The 16,104-nt window shown below is 47.4% G+C and overlaps 1 protein-coding gene across 1 annotated transcript in view; it reads left to right on the top strand.

Annotated features, from left to right (window-relative positions):
* Positions 1–13,057, top strand: part of SLX9 (SLX9 ribosome biogenesis factor) — a 40,494-nt gene extending 27,437 nt beyond the window's left edge. The window contains exons 3-6 of the mRNA XM_084209100.1: positions 5,370–5,438; positions 8,487–8,640; positions 11,039–11,107; positions 12,455–13,057. Coding sequence (XP_084065226.1) covers positions 5,370–5,438; positions 8,487–8,640; positions 11,039–11,107; positions 12,455–12,581 — 419 coding nt within the window. The 3' untranslated portion in view covers positions 12,582–13,057. The remainder of the gene's footprint in view (positions 1–5,369; positions 5,439–8,486; positions 8,641–11,038; positions 11,108–12,454) is intronic.
* The last annotated feature ends 3,047 nt before the right edge of the window (positions 13,058–16,104 follow it).

The following is a 16,104-nucleotide window of genomic DNA, read 5'->3' as shown; positions in this document are numbered from 1 at the left end:
ATTGATGCTGTAGCCTCTGCTGCTCTTGTGGTTGAGTGACCTTTTGTAAGTCTGGAAGCTGCAGCAGAGCTTGCTGAGAGCTGCTGGGCATAAAATTAAATTCACTGTGATCACAGGTATTTAAATTGTTTTTGGGGCTGCACAGAGAGGAAATATATGCCAGTGATAGCAAGGAAAAAGTCAACTTTTTGCCATACCATTCCTTGACAAATAAGAATATTTGCACTGTGTAATTTATGATACTTTTGGAGAACTCTTTCATTGGAAGAAATGCACACAGACTGGAAGAAAAGCACACACACCCTTGTTGCATATACATGGAAAAGGGTGTGGAGGGGTTAAAATGTCTTTTCTTGTAAGCAGACTCATTCTCCCAAAGCTGGAAATCTCTGTTTCTTGAAGATCACACCTGGTCTTGGAAAGTCCCTGACATGGCATGTGTTTCCCAGGGCACCTATCTGTGGGTGAGCCTTTCTGCATTTGTTTTGTGGACTTTGAAGTTTTCCATGTCAGGGAGTACTGAGACCTGTCCTTTTTTTCCCCTTCCTTTCTTCATTTTTCTTTTCCCCATGGCAGGGGTTTGTGATGAGTTAGTCTTTAAGGTCCCTTCTAGCCCAGACCATTCTATGATTTCTTTGATTCCCTGAGCCTGAAATAGCAATACCAAGCTCCTGTCTTAGACAAGGCATTCCGCAGTCCTGGCTCAGAAATCCGGGTTCCCTGTGGCATTTCAGCTTTGGTTATAAAAATAACCTGCAGCTGCACAAGTGGCTTTAGGAGCAGTGACACACTGGGCCACCTTGAGCATCCTCTGTGTGCCTGTCTGAGACTGAGCCTTTGAAGGGCAGCCTCTCTTCTGGGGAGAGCTGCTGAGAACATGCAGGAGGAGGACCTAAAATGGACAAGGCCTTGGGCAGAGAAGGAGAAGGAGGTGCTTTTACCTTGTGGAAGGGGCTGAGTGTGCCAGCAGCACTTTAGACACCGTGTGTAAGGACAGCCTTTGTCTCTGAGGTCGCCTTTCACAGCCTGCTGTGCACATTGTGACTTCCCAGTCACCTCCTGAGGGGATGTACTCCCCCCTCTAATGGAACATCATTTGTGTGCCCCTGTGAGCTGAGGCTGAGCTGGGCTGCCCTGGGAGGCCTTGTGCCCTTGCTGGGGCTGCTTGGAGCCTGGGGATGTTTACCAGGCCTGACAGAGCCATGACCTTGGTGTGAGGACATGAGCTGCACTGCTGCTCTGGGGTTCCAGTGGGAAGCCAGGCTTGGAAGTAGGCTGTGCTTCATATAACCAGGGCATCTGAGGGGGCAGAGAATGCAGATCCCACTTTGAGTAGGAAGCCTTTGTTGTAGATGAGTAATGTAATAGTTGGCTCTCACAATTAAGAGATAGATATTATATAGATGTATAGTGATGTTATTGTAGTATGTCATTCCATAGTCCTCTTTCCTTCCCTCCCTTGGAATAGCCTTGGTAGTCAAGACATTTAGAGGAGGCTGGCTTGTTACCAGGAGGTAACATAACAACACCTGACCTCCAGTCAAGATATAAAAAGTAGTCTCCATCATTGGATGGCAGAGAAAGAGTTGACTGACAAAACTTTCAGAGGAACTAAAGATATAAAAGGCAGAGCATTTATTTCATAGAGGAGCCATGTGGCTGGTAGTCATGGTGAGGGGGGGCTCCCAGCACTGTGATTTTTCCTTTTTCAGTCTTTTGTTGTCATTTTTGTTAAGGTTGAATAAGCCTGTTTTAAATTTTAAGGGTGAGGGTCATTTCTCACACCTTCCACGTTGGGGCAGGAAGAGCATCAGGCTTTTCTCCTAACACCTGGTGTAATTATTAAGTGTGAACAAAAATCATGTAGCTCGTTTTTAGATCATGAAAAGCAAATGCTGTATCTATGGAGAGGCCTGCCCTGCCCCAGCAGGAGCTGGCACCTTTTCCAACACTGGATCCCAAGCCTGCTCAGGGTGTGGCAGGGCTCGGACTGGGCAAAACCCAAATGTGTTTTCTGTGCCCCATACATACAGGTACCAAGCTGTCCCTGGGGGCTCCCCTGACAGCTAGAGGACAAAGAGCTTGGATACAGCCCCCTGCCACGGTCCTTGCCACCCCCAAGCCGTGGTCACACTCGTGACCCTTGTGCACCAGTGCTTTTGGGAGCACTGGAGCTGGAGGTCACGGATTGGGAGCTGTTGGTGGGATGAGGGCAGGGAGCTGTGGAGCATCCTCTCTGCCAGAGGACATCTTGGCTGGCTTTTTGCCTGGCTCGTGTTGTCCCACAGCTCTGTTCCTAGAGGAATCAGAACACCTTCAGGGGTTGTGCAGTGACAGCTGCCAGGTCACAGCACTGTTGCGTGTGCCCCAGGAGACTGTCCTTACCATTTCCCAGGCTCTTTATTGGACAAGAGCAGTGCACAATTTACAAGTGACACTATGTAATTTAAAAAAACAACCCCCAAACCACACCCAATATTCTGCTTTTGGATGTAGTCTGACTTCCTTCATTAACTCATCCCACAGCTGTAGGCATATGCTCATTCTTGCTGTTACACAACTGAGGCTAAAATTAAAACATCTGTTGTTATTTAACTTCAGTTTGCCAAAATACTATGTTTGAGCAGCAACAGCTTTACTGTTATGTATCATTGGGGTTTTGGAATATTAATTAATGTTACATGTTGTTTCTTAATGTCTCATAGCCCAGGAGGAGCTTTGCAAATGCCTGGTGCTGAAGGACCCTCCTCTGTCCATGTGGCATTTCACAGGTTTATTGAATATTTCTGGTAATGGCCAAATGCTCCAAGTCATGTAGTTTCCTGGAACTGTCAAACCCCCTTGGCTGTGGAGCCAAAATTAAATAGTGGGATCTTGGGGCAGGGGAAGCCTGTAGTGTTACAGCTTTAACTCACTCCAGCTTCTTTCTGAATGCCTAGAAAGGATAAAATGGGGATTTCTAAGGTAGAATTTATAGATATATTTAGTCTAAGAAGTTCTTTATGAAAAATAGTCATATATATATATGTATATACATGCAGACACACTTATATATAAATGTATATATATTTTTTCTATTTTTATTTTTAGTCTGAGTCTTTTACCAAAAAACCCTCAGGATTTCTGAAATTAAGGAGGCCATCCTCAAAAATCTGCTTCTGTCATGAAAGCAGTATCCTGAGGATTGCCAGGAGTAGTACCAAATGCTTGATGTAGGTGGCAAAAAGATATTGTGGTTTTTTTTAACCTGTTTGTATCTGGCATGCCTTGTACTGCACAGATAGAAGGATGAAAGAAAAAACATGTTCTTGCTGAAACAAATATTTGTCAAGTTTACAGTGTGGAAATTATCCTTAGGTAATGTGATGGGATTTGCTCACCTTTCCCTTAGCTAGTGTAATGGGGTTTCCTCCCCTTTCCTCCATGCATAGGGTTTCAAAGGCAAGTGTTCTTAAATTACTTGTGGAATGGGCTGGAGAGGGGGATTCAAACCCTTCTGATTTCACAGGAAAATAATTAAAATGGAACTGTGGTTTGGCTTGATCTCAGAGGTGCTTGCAAGCTAAATAAAAATAAAAGGCTACCTTGGGGACAGTCTGTGCTGTTAATTAACTAGCTAAATTCTGCCTTCACTGTCCTCCAGTGGCTTTCCAGCGGTTTTGGAACTTGACTTCACAACTGGAAGCTGCCAAACACAACTTTCCACCTTCAAGCAGCTGAACAGCCTTCTGAGGGCAGGCTGGGATATGGAAATTGGAGTGTCTAGGGAGCCAAGTGATGGAAAAGGGCAGGAACTGGCTGCTGGCAGAGGAGGGATGCAGCTCCTTTCCCTCAGGCACCCTCTGGTTATCTGTGGCCACCTTCCCCCCTCCCAGCCAGCAGCAAGGTTGGCTTCCTGCCAGGAAAACAGCTTTGTGTTTCCTTAAATATTCCACTACTGTTTTGGGGAAAAAAATACCAACCAAAACCTGAATTGCTGTTATTACTAGAGTTGGCCAGCTGGCTGAGTTGGGCCTTTTTATTTTCATTAACAAATTCTGCCAGGCGATGTTTTTCCAGTGAAGTCATGAATGTGTTTCCATATGAGGGGCAGATCTTCCCAGCATTGCCATGGCTGAAATTTGGGCAGGCTGGAGCAGCTGTGGTGTTCTGTGCAGGCAGCCTTCTGCAGATCATTGGGCTGGGATAATTATTCCATAGTAATAATAATAATAATATGTGTGTGATAATTGACTATAATTCATCCTTTTTTCCCCTGAAACCACAGAAATGTGGGGTGATCGGGGGTGGGCGTAACTCAGAGTTGGTTATTGGATCATGCAATTTATTCTTTCAGCATCTGTTTTGATACCACAACAAATGTGGTTTTAGTAAGTGCTTTTTGGGAATTGATTTTTCTGGGAAATGAGGTTGTGGAAGCTCCAGCTTCATTCTCCCTGTCTTAGAAACTCAAACAAGGTGGTGATTGTTGGTTTTATGGGAAGGTCGCCTTAAGCCCAGCAGGTTTGTTCTGTTCTTAAGAAATTACTAAAGGATGCTTTTGTTTAAATCATCCTAAAGGATCTGTAGCTTCAGAGAAGTTATCCTTAGTGAGTTGTTAATTGTATTGAATTCCTTTTTTTGGGAGGGGAAAAAAGGAGTACTTTTTCTTCCCCAGACTCAAGAATAAGCTAACGTGAATGGCGTGATCTCTAGGGAGCTTGTTACTCTATTGGAATTCTGGTGTTTCCAGCATATTTCAGGAGAAAAGTTGGCTAAAGTCAATTTTGTTTTAAACATGTGAGATAAGATAATTTTATAGTACTTGCAACAGATCTCCAGTAAAAATATTTGTGATGGTATTTTACTTTATATTGGATATCAGTGCTCAGCAGCTGCTTTCCAAATACTGAATTTGGTAAATAGTAGGTACTAGTCCATTTTACAAGCTGCTAGTGACCAGCTGCTCCTTGGGTCTGCCCTGGATATATTTCAGAAATTTCTCCTTGCGAGGGTGATGAGGCCCTGGCACAGCTTCCCCAGAGAAGCTGTGGCTGCCCCATCCCTGGAAGTGTCCAAGGCCAGGTTGAACTGGGCTTGGAACAAGCTATTCCAGGGTCCACAGCAGGGGAGTTTGAAATGGGAAGAGCTTTGAGGTCCTTTCCAATCCATACCATTCTGTGATCCTATGCTGATTATCTGATCTGCATATTTGTTTCTTGTTTTTTTAACTCAGAGCAAGGCAGATTTTATTTGTTTGGCTAAAAGTTGGGGTACAGGGTAGCCTCTGGATCTGCCTGCAGCCTGCCTGGCAAGTTCAAAAGTTTCAAGGGTTGAACAGAATCTGTTATGCAGGAACCAGGCTCCATCTCATGTCTCTTCTCTTCTAGGTTTGGAAGAAAAAACAGTACTTTCTAAAAAAGAGAAGATAAAGCTGAGGAAGGAAAGATGGCTGCAGAGTGAGTATTCCTGTGACATGGAATCACAGAGCATAGTTCTGATGGATCTCTGTACTCTGGGTTTGGGTGACAGTGCTGGAAGATGCTGAATGCATCTCAGAAATCTTTATCCCTCCCCAGCACTGGCATAAAAGTTCCAGTATTGTTTCTCAGTGTTTAGCACCAAGACTTAGTCATTGCCCCAGTTCTGCTTTTGATTTTTTACCATGTGTAATATATGTGACTACATAAACCCTTTGTTTATCCAGAAGGGCACTGTGCCCATGTAAGTTTAGCATATTTTTCTATCTTTTAAAACTCTGGTACAGATGTGAGTAGTCGTCTAGTGGAGCTCCTCCTCACCCAGGAGCTGTGGAGATGGCAGGACAGGCTGGAGCTGAGCTCCACGCTGCCACCAGCTAATCCCAGACCTCTGTGGTGAGGCCCTGCAGTGAGCTCTCCTGCCCCCTCAGCAGGGGAGAACTCTAGACACTGCTGGCTGTGTTACTGCTCTTTCCCACATGCTACAGGTCAGTGAACTCACTTACCAGACAGTCTGGCCTTTCTCGAGGCAGTGAAGTATGAGCTAAACAAGCCCAGCCCATGGCAGAAATGTTTCTCTTTTCCTATTTTTGCTTTGAGTGTCTTAGCATAGTAGGGGACTGTGCAGTTGTACCCAGTGTGGCAGAGGGGTTTCTTGTGTTACCTGAAGCTGTTCTTGGGACAGGCTTTTCTCCTAAAACCTTCTTGCCCAACAGAGTTGGACACAGACTATTTTTGGGGCAAAGAGATGTGGCTTTCTGCTACACCAAATGATCTCTGTGCCTGAGCTCTGAGCCCAAGCTCATTAATCTTTGATTTCACCAGTTGCACTGAAGGTGTGCCTGGCTCTTCTTAGATGAAGAGGTATAAATTTTACACACATGAGTGTGAAAGAAGCCTCCTCCCAAACAACCAGCCAAGAGCTGTTGAGTGCCTGGACATCCTGCTTGGACACAGAACACAGATGGCTGTGCTAGTCAAATTCAGCTGCTTTGGAAAAGCCCAGGAGCGGGATCTCTTCGTAGTCTTAATCCAGCCCTCCTGATGCCTTTGTAGCATCAGTCTTTCCCAAGATCATGTGTGCTATTTTGGCCCTGCTGTGGCCTCTTTCTCTTGGCTCTGAAATTACTAAGATGAGGGAATGCAAGTGAAATGCAGAGACTTTGAGGAGAACACCAAGACAGTACACTCCAGGCTAAATTACCTGTCTTAGGGAGATATTGGATGTTAGAAGTGCTTTACAGGCACAGAAGTACCTAAAAGCTCAGCCAGTTCTTTGTGGAGAAAGAGCTTTTCGTCCCCCAAAAGAGAAGCCAGCTTGGACTGCTGAAGTTATCACTACATATGTTTTCCTAAATCTGAGTTTGTTGTTTCTTCTTGTCCCAGGGCTGCTTTAGTGACACTGGATGCCAAGACCCTGGGAACCAAAGATCAGCCCAGTAGTGCAAATGCAAAACTTTCTTCCATTCCAATAAGTAATCTTAGGAGAGACTAGAGAGGGGGAAAAAACTTATGTAATGCTTCAGACATTAGAAGTATGCACATTTAAAAATACATATATTGCATGGCTCCTCAGATGAACAAGACTTCATAGGAAAAGAATTTGGGATGTTTGTGCAGAATCAGGTGTCTGAAAATTTTCAGCACATACTGTTTATGAAAGCACTGAAGTAGTCAGCTTCATAAAGCCAGACCAAAAAAAGAAGTAATGCAGAACAGAAAGCTGTGTTCTTGGCAGGGATTGCTGTGAGGAGAAGTGTTTCCAATCCTGATTTGTCACAAACATCCATGTGCAGCAGAACTGCAGTTCATGAAAAACTGTTGCTCTTCGACTCAGCTGAGTTGGAGAACAAGCAAGGCCAAGCTAGCAAAGGAGCAGCCACTGAATTTGAGTTCTGCTTCCTTGACTGTGGGAGCAGGATTAGACCCAGGATTGTGGTCTGTAAGTGGGACTGGCTGCTTTTGTGCTCCCACCAAAAATACTTCTGGCTTCTGTGGCCATGCTGCCTTGGGAGCTGTTGGCCTCCCTGTGTCACCAGCTCAGCCCCATGGCTTCTGGCACACTGTCATGTCCACACAAGGAGTTTGTAGCTCAGCACTGAGGTGCATCCTTGCGGTTGTCCAAGGGACTTGTGGGTCAGGTGGGGCATCTTGGAGTTCAGCTGGAGGCCTGTAGCAGTGCTGGGCTTTGGGGGCTGTCCTAAAGGACATATTCTGCTGGTGCACACCCTGGAAACTGCTGGCTTTGAGAAGCATGAGCAGCTGTGAGACTTACTGTCACATCAGGGAGCCTCAGGGACTGAGGCAGAAGCCTGTGGCTTTTATAAAACCTCCTAAGAGAAAAAGGGAGACAGATGTAACATTTGTGGAGCTTTCTGTGCCCACACCCTTGTCAGAGCTGCTGCTGGAGTACAAGGAAACATGGTCCTGAGAAAAGCCATGTGCATCTGCCACTTGGTGCAGTGCTTTTCCGAGGGTCCAGTTTATCCAGCATCTGCCTGCTTGCACTCCACAATGAGTCATTGAGGTGGAGCCTTGACTCTCTTCAAACTAAGTAAACAACTGACATTTAGTCCATCTTTCCTGCCTGTGCTAGGAGACTGTTGTTTGGTCCCAACAGCAACACAGAGAGGGGGCTGTGCCTATTTAAGGCCAGATTTGGAGTTTACTGTATTTGTGTTGTCCCTTCCCCTCTTGTTTCCCGGTTCCATGCAAGGTCTATGTGGTTTTTGCCATACCAGGACTCCTGTGCTGTTTTGCTGTGAGCAATGAACAGTGTAAGGGATGGAAACAGACAGAATCTGGGAATTTCACTTCCCATTGCAATGTCAGAAGGGATGTATATAGTTACAAGCAAATGCATTAATGGAGGGAATGACCCAGCTGCATTTTGTTCATTTTTTTTCTCTGGTTTCAATCATCTCTGGCCTGTTGTAAATGGTAAAACAACTTATGAATTTGTTAGCTCAAGGGTTATCTCCTGCAGGTGTTTTCCCTTCTTGCAGTAATGCCTTGTTTCTGATGCAGAAATAGAAAGTGTAAAGATGGCCAAGCAAAAGCAAAAAGCTGAAGCGAAGCGGAAAGCAACACCTGTGGTGGGAGACATGCAGCCCTTGATGGAAGCCCTGCCTGAGCTCTCCTACCTGACCACAGGTGGGAGGGGAAGGAAGCCTCTCAAAAGGTATGTGCCATTTGGAGATGGGCTATGTGTTTCCCTTCTTCCTGCAGGGTGAAGGGGCCTTCAGCTCAGCTTGTAGCTGCAGGCCATGGTCAGGAGAACAGGGTCTCATTAGCAGCTCTATTTTAACTTTTTTCATGCTTCACTTGACACAAGAGAAAAAAATGAAATGTGTCTTCTGAGCCCACAGCTGAGAGGGGAACCATATTGCTTGGATGAGGCTTGGCATGAGACAGGCTGGGAGCATCCAAATGTCCTGGCACATGACCTCACCTGATAAACTTGTCTTGTGTTGTTGCAGCCTGACATTCCATCCTTCCAGACCTTCATCCAGGCTTTATACTGAGGCACTTCAAGCCTTTGAGCAGTGCCCTTTATGCTGTGGCCAGAATCTTTGTTTTGTAGTGTGACTTTGGCCAAGAGCATGGCTGAGTTGGCTGTTCCCTGTGCTCTGTCAGCTCTCTCTCTCCCTATCCCAGACCTTTGCCAAAAGCCTCTCCTTTTAGAAGCCCAAGCTGGCACAGTGGAGGTGGGAGTTTGACATGGGATGATGTCACCTACACTGCCTGTGACCTGCTAACCCCAAACCAGCCCCCCCTTGGTACTGGCATGGAGGAGCTACAGGCTCTTCTTCCCCTTGCTGGCTTCTGGCTTCCCAAATGTCTGTAGAGGAGTGTTTGAAATAATCAGAGGAGGCCTTTATAGGATTTGAATCATTACAGAAAGGAAGGGTAATACTCTGGTGATTTGTCAGCAGTATTAATAAAAGATTAGATTCTCCAGGAATTTGATCTCCTGCAGGGTAAAAGCGCATTACAGGGAGGTTTTTATTCTGCTTTATAATGAATGAAGGCAATGAAGTGTAATGAAGCTGAGCTGCTAACAGGGTCCAAGTGAACAGGCAGCATGCTGGTGATTTTGAGGGGAAATCCAGCAGGAAGTGTACCCCAGGATAACTTTCCTTTAGGCTTTGTCACCCTCTGCAGAGCTGCTCACCTCTGAAGGGACTGCCATGGTGACTTGGTGGCACACACAGATTTGGCAAGCCCTGCTCTGGTGACCAAGGGCTGCCATTCAGTTGAGAAAGGATTTTCCTGAGCTTCTAGGAGCATTCCAGGCAAGCTAGGACCAGAAGTTGTTCCTGTGCTGAGCTTTTGAAAATGAGGGAGGGAAAGGAGAGGAAAATGAGCAGGAACTTAATGAATAGAGGTGGTGATAGAAATGAGTGGAGGAATGTGAGGCAAGGAGAGTAAGAAGAAAGGAAGAATGGGGGGGAAAAAGGCAATATAAGAGGATGGAGGGTAGCATGCCAGAGAGGGAAGTAGGAAGTGGAGATCAATGTAACAAGAGACCAGATCCTGCTGTCTTGAAGAGGAGGTGAGAAATTGTTGTGTTTCCTGACCTTTGGGGCAGATCAGGTGGGGGTGGCCGTAGCCCCCAGCACCCACCAGTATGGGAATATTCCTCCTTGATCCCTGCTCCAAGAGAGGTGGGATGCAGGCCCTCTTTCTGCCCCTTGGCCTGTGTGCTGGGGCTCTGCTTCAGGGTAAATTGGGGAGGAGCTTCCCCACAGAGGCAGAGCCTTTTCCCAGCCTCTTTCTTCTGTTAACTTTTGTATCTGCGTGATCCTGAAAAATGGAAATTTCTTCTCCTTTCCCTAATGTCCAGTTCTACCAGCAGCTCCTCTTGTGCACCACAAGTCCCAAAAGCAATCTCTGTGCTTCCTGTGTGTCCCTGGCTGGGGCTTAGTGCTGGCTTTGTGGTAAATCTCTGCTGCTGCTTGGCATCGGGCGTCACGAGGGATGGTATTACAGCTCTGGTCTCCTTGGACTTTGCCCAGGAGTGAGGAATGCATGGAGAGGTGGCAGATCTGTATCTGCTGCTGTGCCTCTTCTGCACACAGTGCACCATCCTGCATTATTGCACATGGCAGCTCCCTCCTCTTGCTGAGCATCCCTGGTGCTCCCAGGGTGGCTGTGGAGGCTGGAGCTCTGCAGTGTCAGCAAGAGGGAACATGAGCTGTGCAGAGGTGACACGTGTGGCGGAGAGGGGAGGTTCCATGGAATCTTTGCTCTAAGCAACAGGATCAGTTTGACCTGGAGGTCAGTGATAAGCAGAAAGGGATCTGGGCATGGACAGCTAATGACCAGTGCTGGCTCTGAGAGATCTGGTTTTCCTGTAATGCCTCCTGCTCTCTCAGCCTCGGGTGGAAGGAGTTTGCATTTCTCTGCAATGCCTGGCTATGGAAATAATTGCCTTTCAGGAGAATTTCCATGCAGGACAATTAATTACCTGTTCTTTCTGGAAAGGCAGATGCAGAATCCCTGGACTCTTTCCATCTACACAGCCATTGCTAAATTAATGCTCTAATGCTCACTTGTTTTGTTTCTTCTCTCCATAGCCACATAAAAGCAAAGGCAGAACCAGCAGACTTCTGTTTGATGAAACAAGCTCAGAAACATCAGCTCCTGTAAGTACCCATTTGTCAGTGTCCAGTTCCTGCTGAGCCTCACAGAATGGTTGAGTCTGGAAGGGATCCGTGGGGGTCACCTGGTCGAACCCCTGTGCTCAAGCAGGGTCAGCTGGAACTGGTTGCTCAAAACCCAAGTCCACATGGCTTTTGAATATCAACAAAGATAGAGAACTTAAATGTGTCCAAGTAACTCCTGGATTTAGTCTGGCAACTCCTTATTCCCTATCTGTTGAATAGTTTGTAGTGCCACCAAGAACTTCATTTTCCCTCAGCACAGCTCTCCTGGGGCTAGGCTCTGTGATCTGGCAGTGTTTTCTGGATTTCTGTCAGTTTTGAGCCATTCAGCTTCAAACTGAGGCTGAACAGTCAGGCTACAGATGCAGCACTGCTGTCCGTGAATACCTTCTCTGTCAGAAACAAGCCTATGTTGGTGCTGGGGATGCCTTTCTCACTCAGTTCTGCCTTCCTTTGATTTTGGTGGCCTGGCAAGTCTGTGCTTCTTGGGAGGGGAAAAAGTTTGGAGGAGGTTTGAGGTTTCTTTCCCAAGGTATTGGTTTGGATGAGAGGTTCTCTAAGCCTCACCTTAATATCCCAAGCCAAGCTTCGGGAGCATTGGCTCCTCTCTCTGTTTCTCTGGCAGGAGCACTGAAGGGGAGGGAAGTAGCTGAGCACTACCAAGTGTTTGTCTGGCAAGGCTGTGGAGAGCCTGGCAGTCTGAGGGAGATGAGGATGCTGTAGTGGCTGTGGCTGTGTGAAAACTCACAGGCTTTTTATACTCCTGCTCTGTTCTTGTCCCTCCCTGCTTGCTTGCTTTTTGAGATGAGGCCATTTCCCCAGGAAGCAGCTGTGACCAGGCATGCAGAGGTAATTCTGTCACGCTCTTCCCATGGTGCCCAGCTAGTGTTGCATGTAGGATTACCAAGGCTCAATGTTCAGCAATAAAGAGAGTCAGTAGAGGGGCTCTCTAAAGAGAATTTGATGATGTGCTGGTGCAATCTGAAGTCACTTTCATTCCTGGTGATTCACCAGATCCACAGTCTCTTGTTTCTGGTTTACTAGGGAAAAGCTCTAAAGAAAGCCATTCCCAAGTGATGCTGGACACTGTCATGATTGTTTGTGTCTCTGTGGCATGAGATCAAAGTCCCTGGCTCCCATGAAGCTGGCAGCAATTTGAGCTTTGCCCTTGGCTAAATTAGGTTTATTCTTGTGCTGTCTTTCTCTGAGATTTACACTCAGGATCACTGTCTCAGCAGAAATCTGCTCCTTTATGTGTTGGTCCTTATCTGCTCAGTTCCTTTCACATGAGGCACTTAGAGAACTGGTGTGTTCTTTTTCTTTCCTCAGAGAGGAGGAAGTGGCTCGGTTTCAAGAGGTTATCAGCGATCCCCAGTACAGAGCCAACCCCCTCCTGGCCATCAGCAAGCATCTCTCCGCGAGGCTGAGGCAGGGGGAAACAGGGGAACCCCTTTAGAGCTTCAGCTGGGCCCAGACATGCACAGGCTGCAGAGGAGCACTTCCCTGGCACAACATCCCAGCCTCTTGGGTCTCTTGGAAGCAGTTCAGCAGATGATGAAAACCAAGAGCCCTGCTTTCTGTCTGCAGGAATAATGCAGCTCTCTCCTGACAGGGGCAGCTGCTCCTTTACAGGCAGGCTGCACGGAGCAGGGTGTTCTGAGAGATTCTTGTGCAGGCATTAATCTCCCTGCAAAGTGTCTTGATACATTTGCTCTTCTTGTGAGCAGGTATGGTTTCTGAAATTGTGCCAAGTGGCCATGTGTCTGTTTTCTGTCATTCCCCCTCTTTCCCTGACACTTTGAGAAGAGATTCTTGCTTGCTCTGTTGGCACCCCAAGCCCTGGAGCCCAGGAGGCTTTTGGAGTTTGTCATGAGCAGTGCTGCTGTTCATAGAGATTGTTTTCTGTAAAAAATTAGCTTTGGAATAAATATACTTTCATACAGCATGGAGTTTGTCTGGCTCTTGTTTTGGTAAATAAGAATTGAAATATGAAATATTGAAAAATTGAAATATTTCTTTCTCTGGAAAAATGACTTAAAATAACTGTTCTTTCCATGTGTACAGTGAATCAGGAGAATGCTACAAGCAATGACAAATGATGGCAGATCATGTCTAACTCAGGGACTTGCCTTCCTCCTGCCCTGGAGGGATTTCCTGTGAGTGGTGCTCGTCCCTTTTGGCCTTTGTGCCTTGTTTGGCCCGCCCTGAAGGAAGCATCCCAAAACATGTCCAGCCTGCAGGCTATGAACTTCAGCCAGTTGTTTGGGGGATTGGGAACCTCTGGAGCAGGCTTTTCCTTTACCAAACACCAATGTTCACAAAACCCCAGTGAATTTTCATGGGGCACAACTGAAGGCAGGGCCATTCCCTATTAGAGATGATCCTGATTTGACACCCAAAAATACCAGTGCTGTCTTTTGAACCATAAAAAAAGTTTACTGTTGCTTCTTAACCTTGGGAAAGCAGCCTGCTGCAGTTGGCTCTGACCCAAGTTCGTGCCTGAAACCAGCTTCAGTGGAGGTGGCTGGCACCTTGGCCATACTTGTCTTGCCTCAATAGTAATGCTGCTGCTGTTCTGTCTCTAGGCTGGCACTGGTGAACAAAGGCTTTGTCTGGTGCCTCTTGGCTCTGGCAGTGCAGACGCTGTCGCTGACTCTGCCTGTTAGAGCAATGCCACTCCTCTTCCCACAGGGCCTGGCAGGAGCTTCCTGCTGGCAGAGGCCACAGAGAGAGATGCTGACTCTGTCCCATCCTCCATTCTGTTGCTCTCAGGCTGGCCAGCCCCAGGTGCAGCCATTCTTGTGCAGAAAGGGAGATGAAGAAGGCAAAGACATCCAAGAATTGAGATTGTTCAGCCTGGACAAGACAAAGCTTGGGGGAGACTGAGCCCACCCAGCCTCCCCCCAGTGCCTATAGGAGCTTCAAGGAGAGCAAGAGAGGGGCTGTGGACAAACACCTGGAGGACCAGGACAAGGGAGAATGGCTTCACCGTGCCAGAGGGCTGGATATTGGGATATTGGGAAGAAATTGTTCCCTGTGAGGCTGCTGAGGCCCTGGCATAGGTTTCCCAGAGAAGCTGTGGCTGCCCCATCTCTGGAACTGTTTAAGGTCAGTTTGGACGGGCCTTGGAGCAGCCTGGTCTAGTGGAAAGTGTTCCTGCCCATGGCAGGGCGTTGGAACTGGATGAACTTTAGGGCTCTTTTCAACCCCCAACCATTGTATAATTCTCTCATTCTGTGATTCTAAGTACAGAGGAGGATGGAAAACTGGAAACAGCAATGAGATAAGAAAAAAAAACGGTAACAGCAACAATGTTAATAACAAAAGAGTACAAAAGAGGGGGTGATTGATGTGCAACAATGCTCACCCAGACTCTGAGACAATGCTGCTATGTTTTTCTTCAATTGCAAGCCAGAAACTCCCTACCCCTTATGCTGGTAATGATGTGAGGTGGTATGGAAAAATCCCTGGGTACTAGTTAAAACTTGGCTATACCTCTGCAAAACCAGATCCAAGCACTTTGGAGCCCTCAAAAGCTCCAAAGTCATGAAGGGCTCTGTGTGTGTAGGTCTCTCTGGGGTGGCAGCAACATAGGGTCCCTACCCCTCAGGCTGCTGGTGGATTTCCCAGCACCTTTAGGTGGCTACAGCCAGAGCTGGCCACTGGAAATTTGGACACCAGCAGTGGAGTTGTCCAGCACTTTTTCCTTGCTCAGCCTGCTTGCTGGGTCCCATTCTTTCCCTTCAAACCTCTGGGAGCCAACAGAGCTGAAGCCTCATGATGTGGGAAGCGAAGGGTTACTGATGTGGTAGAGGTGCTGAGCAAGGTGACCCCCAACCTTTTTAGTGCCTGGTAGCTGTCCCCACGTGGAGGTGTTGGACCAGTGACCCCCCCTCAGTGCCTCCTGTAGCCAGGCTGGTGGCCCTTGGATGGGCTGGCACCCACTTGGCTGTGTGTGTAACTCTGAGCCCTCTGTTTGGAATTGTTGGTCCCCCAGGAATTTAGCAGCAGTTAAACATGTGAGTGTTTAGAGCTCCAGTTCGCAGCCTGCTGCTGCAGGCATCTCCTGCCCCCGCCATCCGAGCAGTTGAGCAAAGGACTTAAAATCTGCCAGGAAACAGGCGTCTGAGACACAGAGTCGCCTTCGCACTTGGCATGTGTTCAGGATGATAAAAGCTTTCACGCCTTTTTTTTTCTTTTTTAGATAGCAGGGTGGGAAAAAAATAGCTTCCAAGCTGTAAGGAGTAGTTGTGCCAGAGGGGTGGGTGGGGGCCCAACCCGGCAGCTCCAGACTTGGCAAGAAGTGAGTAAGCAGTGAATGCATCTCAGCTCGGCTCTGGAGAAATTTGGGGCTACTTTTTTGAGCTGTTCTCTTTCTTGTTGGGGATTTTGCCTTTGAAGGCTGTTCACAGAGCTGTGTGTGCAAGTGGGAGCCAGGGTATCCTGTCCATCTGGTGGTGCCAGTGGATATTTTCAGCTACACACAAAGCAGTGGGTGGAAGGGGATTCTCCCTTCCCATCAGCTCCTGGGTAGTGTTGTTGGCGTGCAGGGATATTTTTTAATATCCCTGCTCTTCCTACTCCCACTTTTCTCCATGGTACCTGTGATGGCCCATTGGCTGGTTCCTGCTGGAGCAGGGCTTGCATCAGGGCAGCAGCACAGCCTGGAAAGGTGCAGTGAGTCACACAGACACAGTCCAACCCTAGGAAATCCCTTGGGTTGTGAGCACATAGCCTACGTCCTTCTTCCTTCCCCTTGCTGCCTTGTCTGCCCTGGAAAGTTTTCCTTACAGACCTCATCCAAGTCCCCTTTGCCTGTGGAAAATGTGGCTTTTGCTGGGTTGAGAGCACTTTTGTTTACACTCTGTTTGAAGCCACGAGCTGCCTTATGTGTCCATGGCTTTCTTTGATCCCCTTTTGCCAGCCCTGGCACTGAGGCACGTGCTGGTGCTGTGGATATTGGGGTGGAGCTGGCTGCC

Source organism: Fringilla coelebs, assembly GCF_963513975.1.
Source record: "Fringilla coelebs genome assembly, chromosome: 7".
Taxonomy (NCBI): domain Eukaryota; kingdom Metazoa; phylum Chordata; class Aves; order Passeriformes; family Fringillidae; genus Fringilla; species Fringilla coelebs.
Note: the sequence above shows the minus strand (reverse complement) of the source record. Positions and strands in the feature narration are given on the sequence as shown.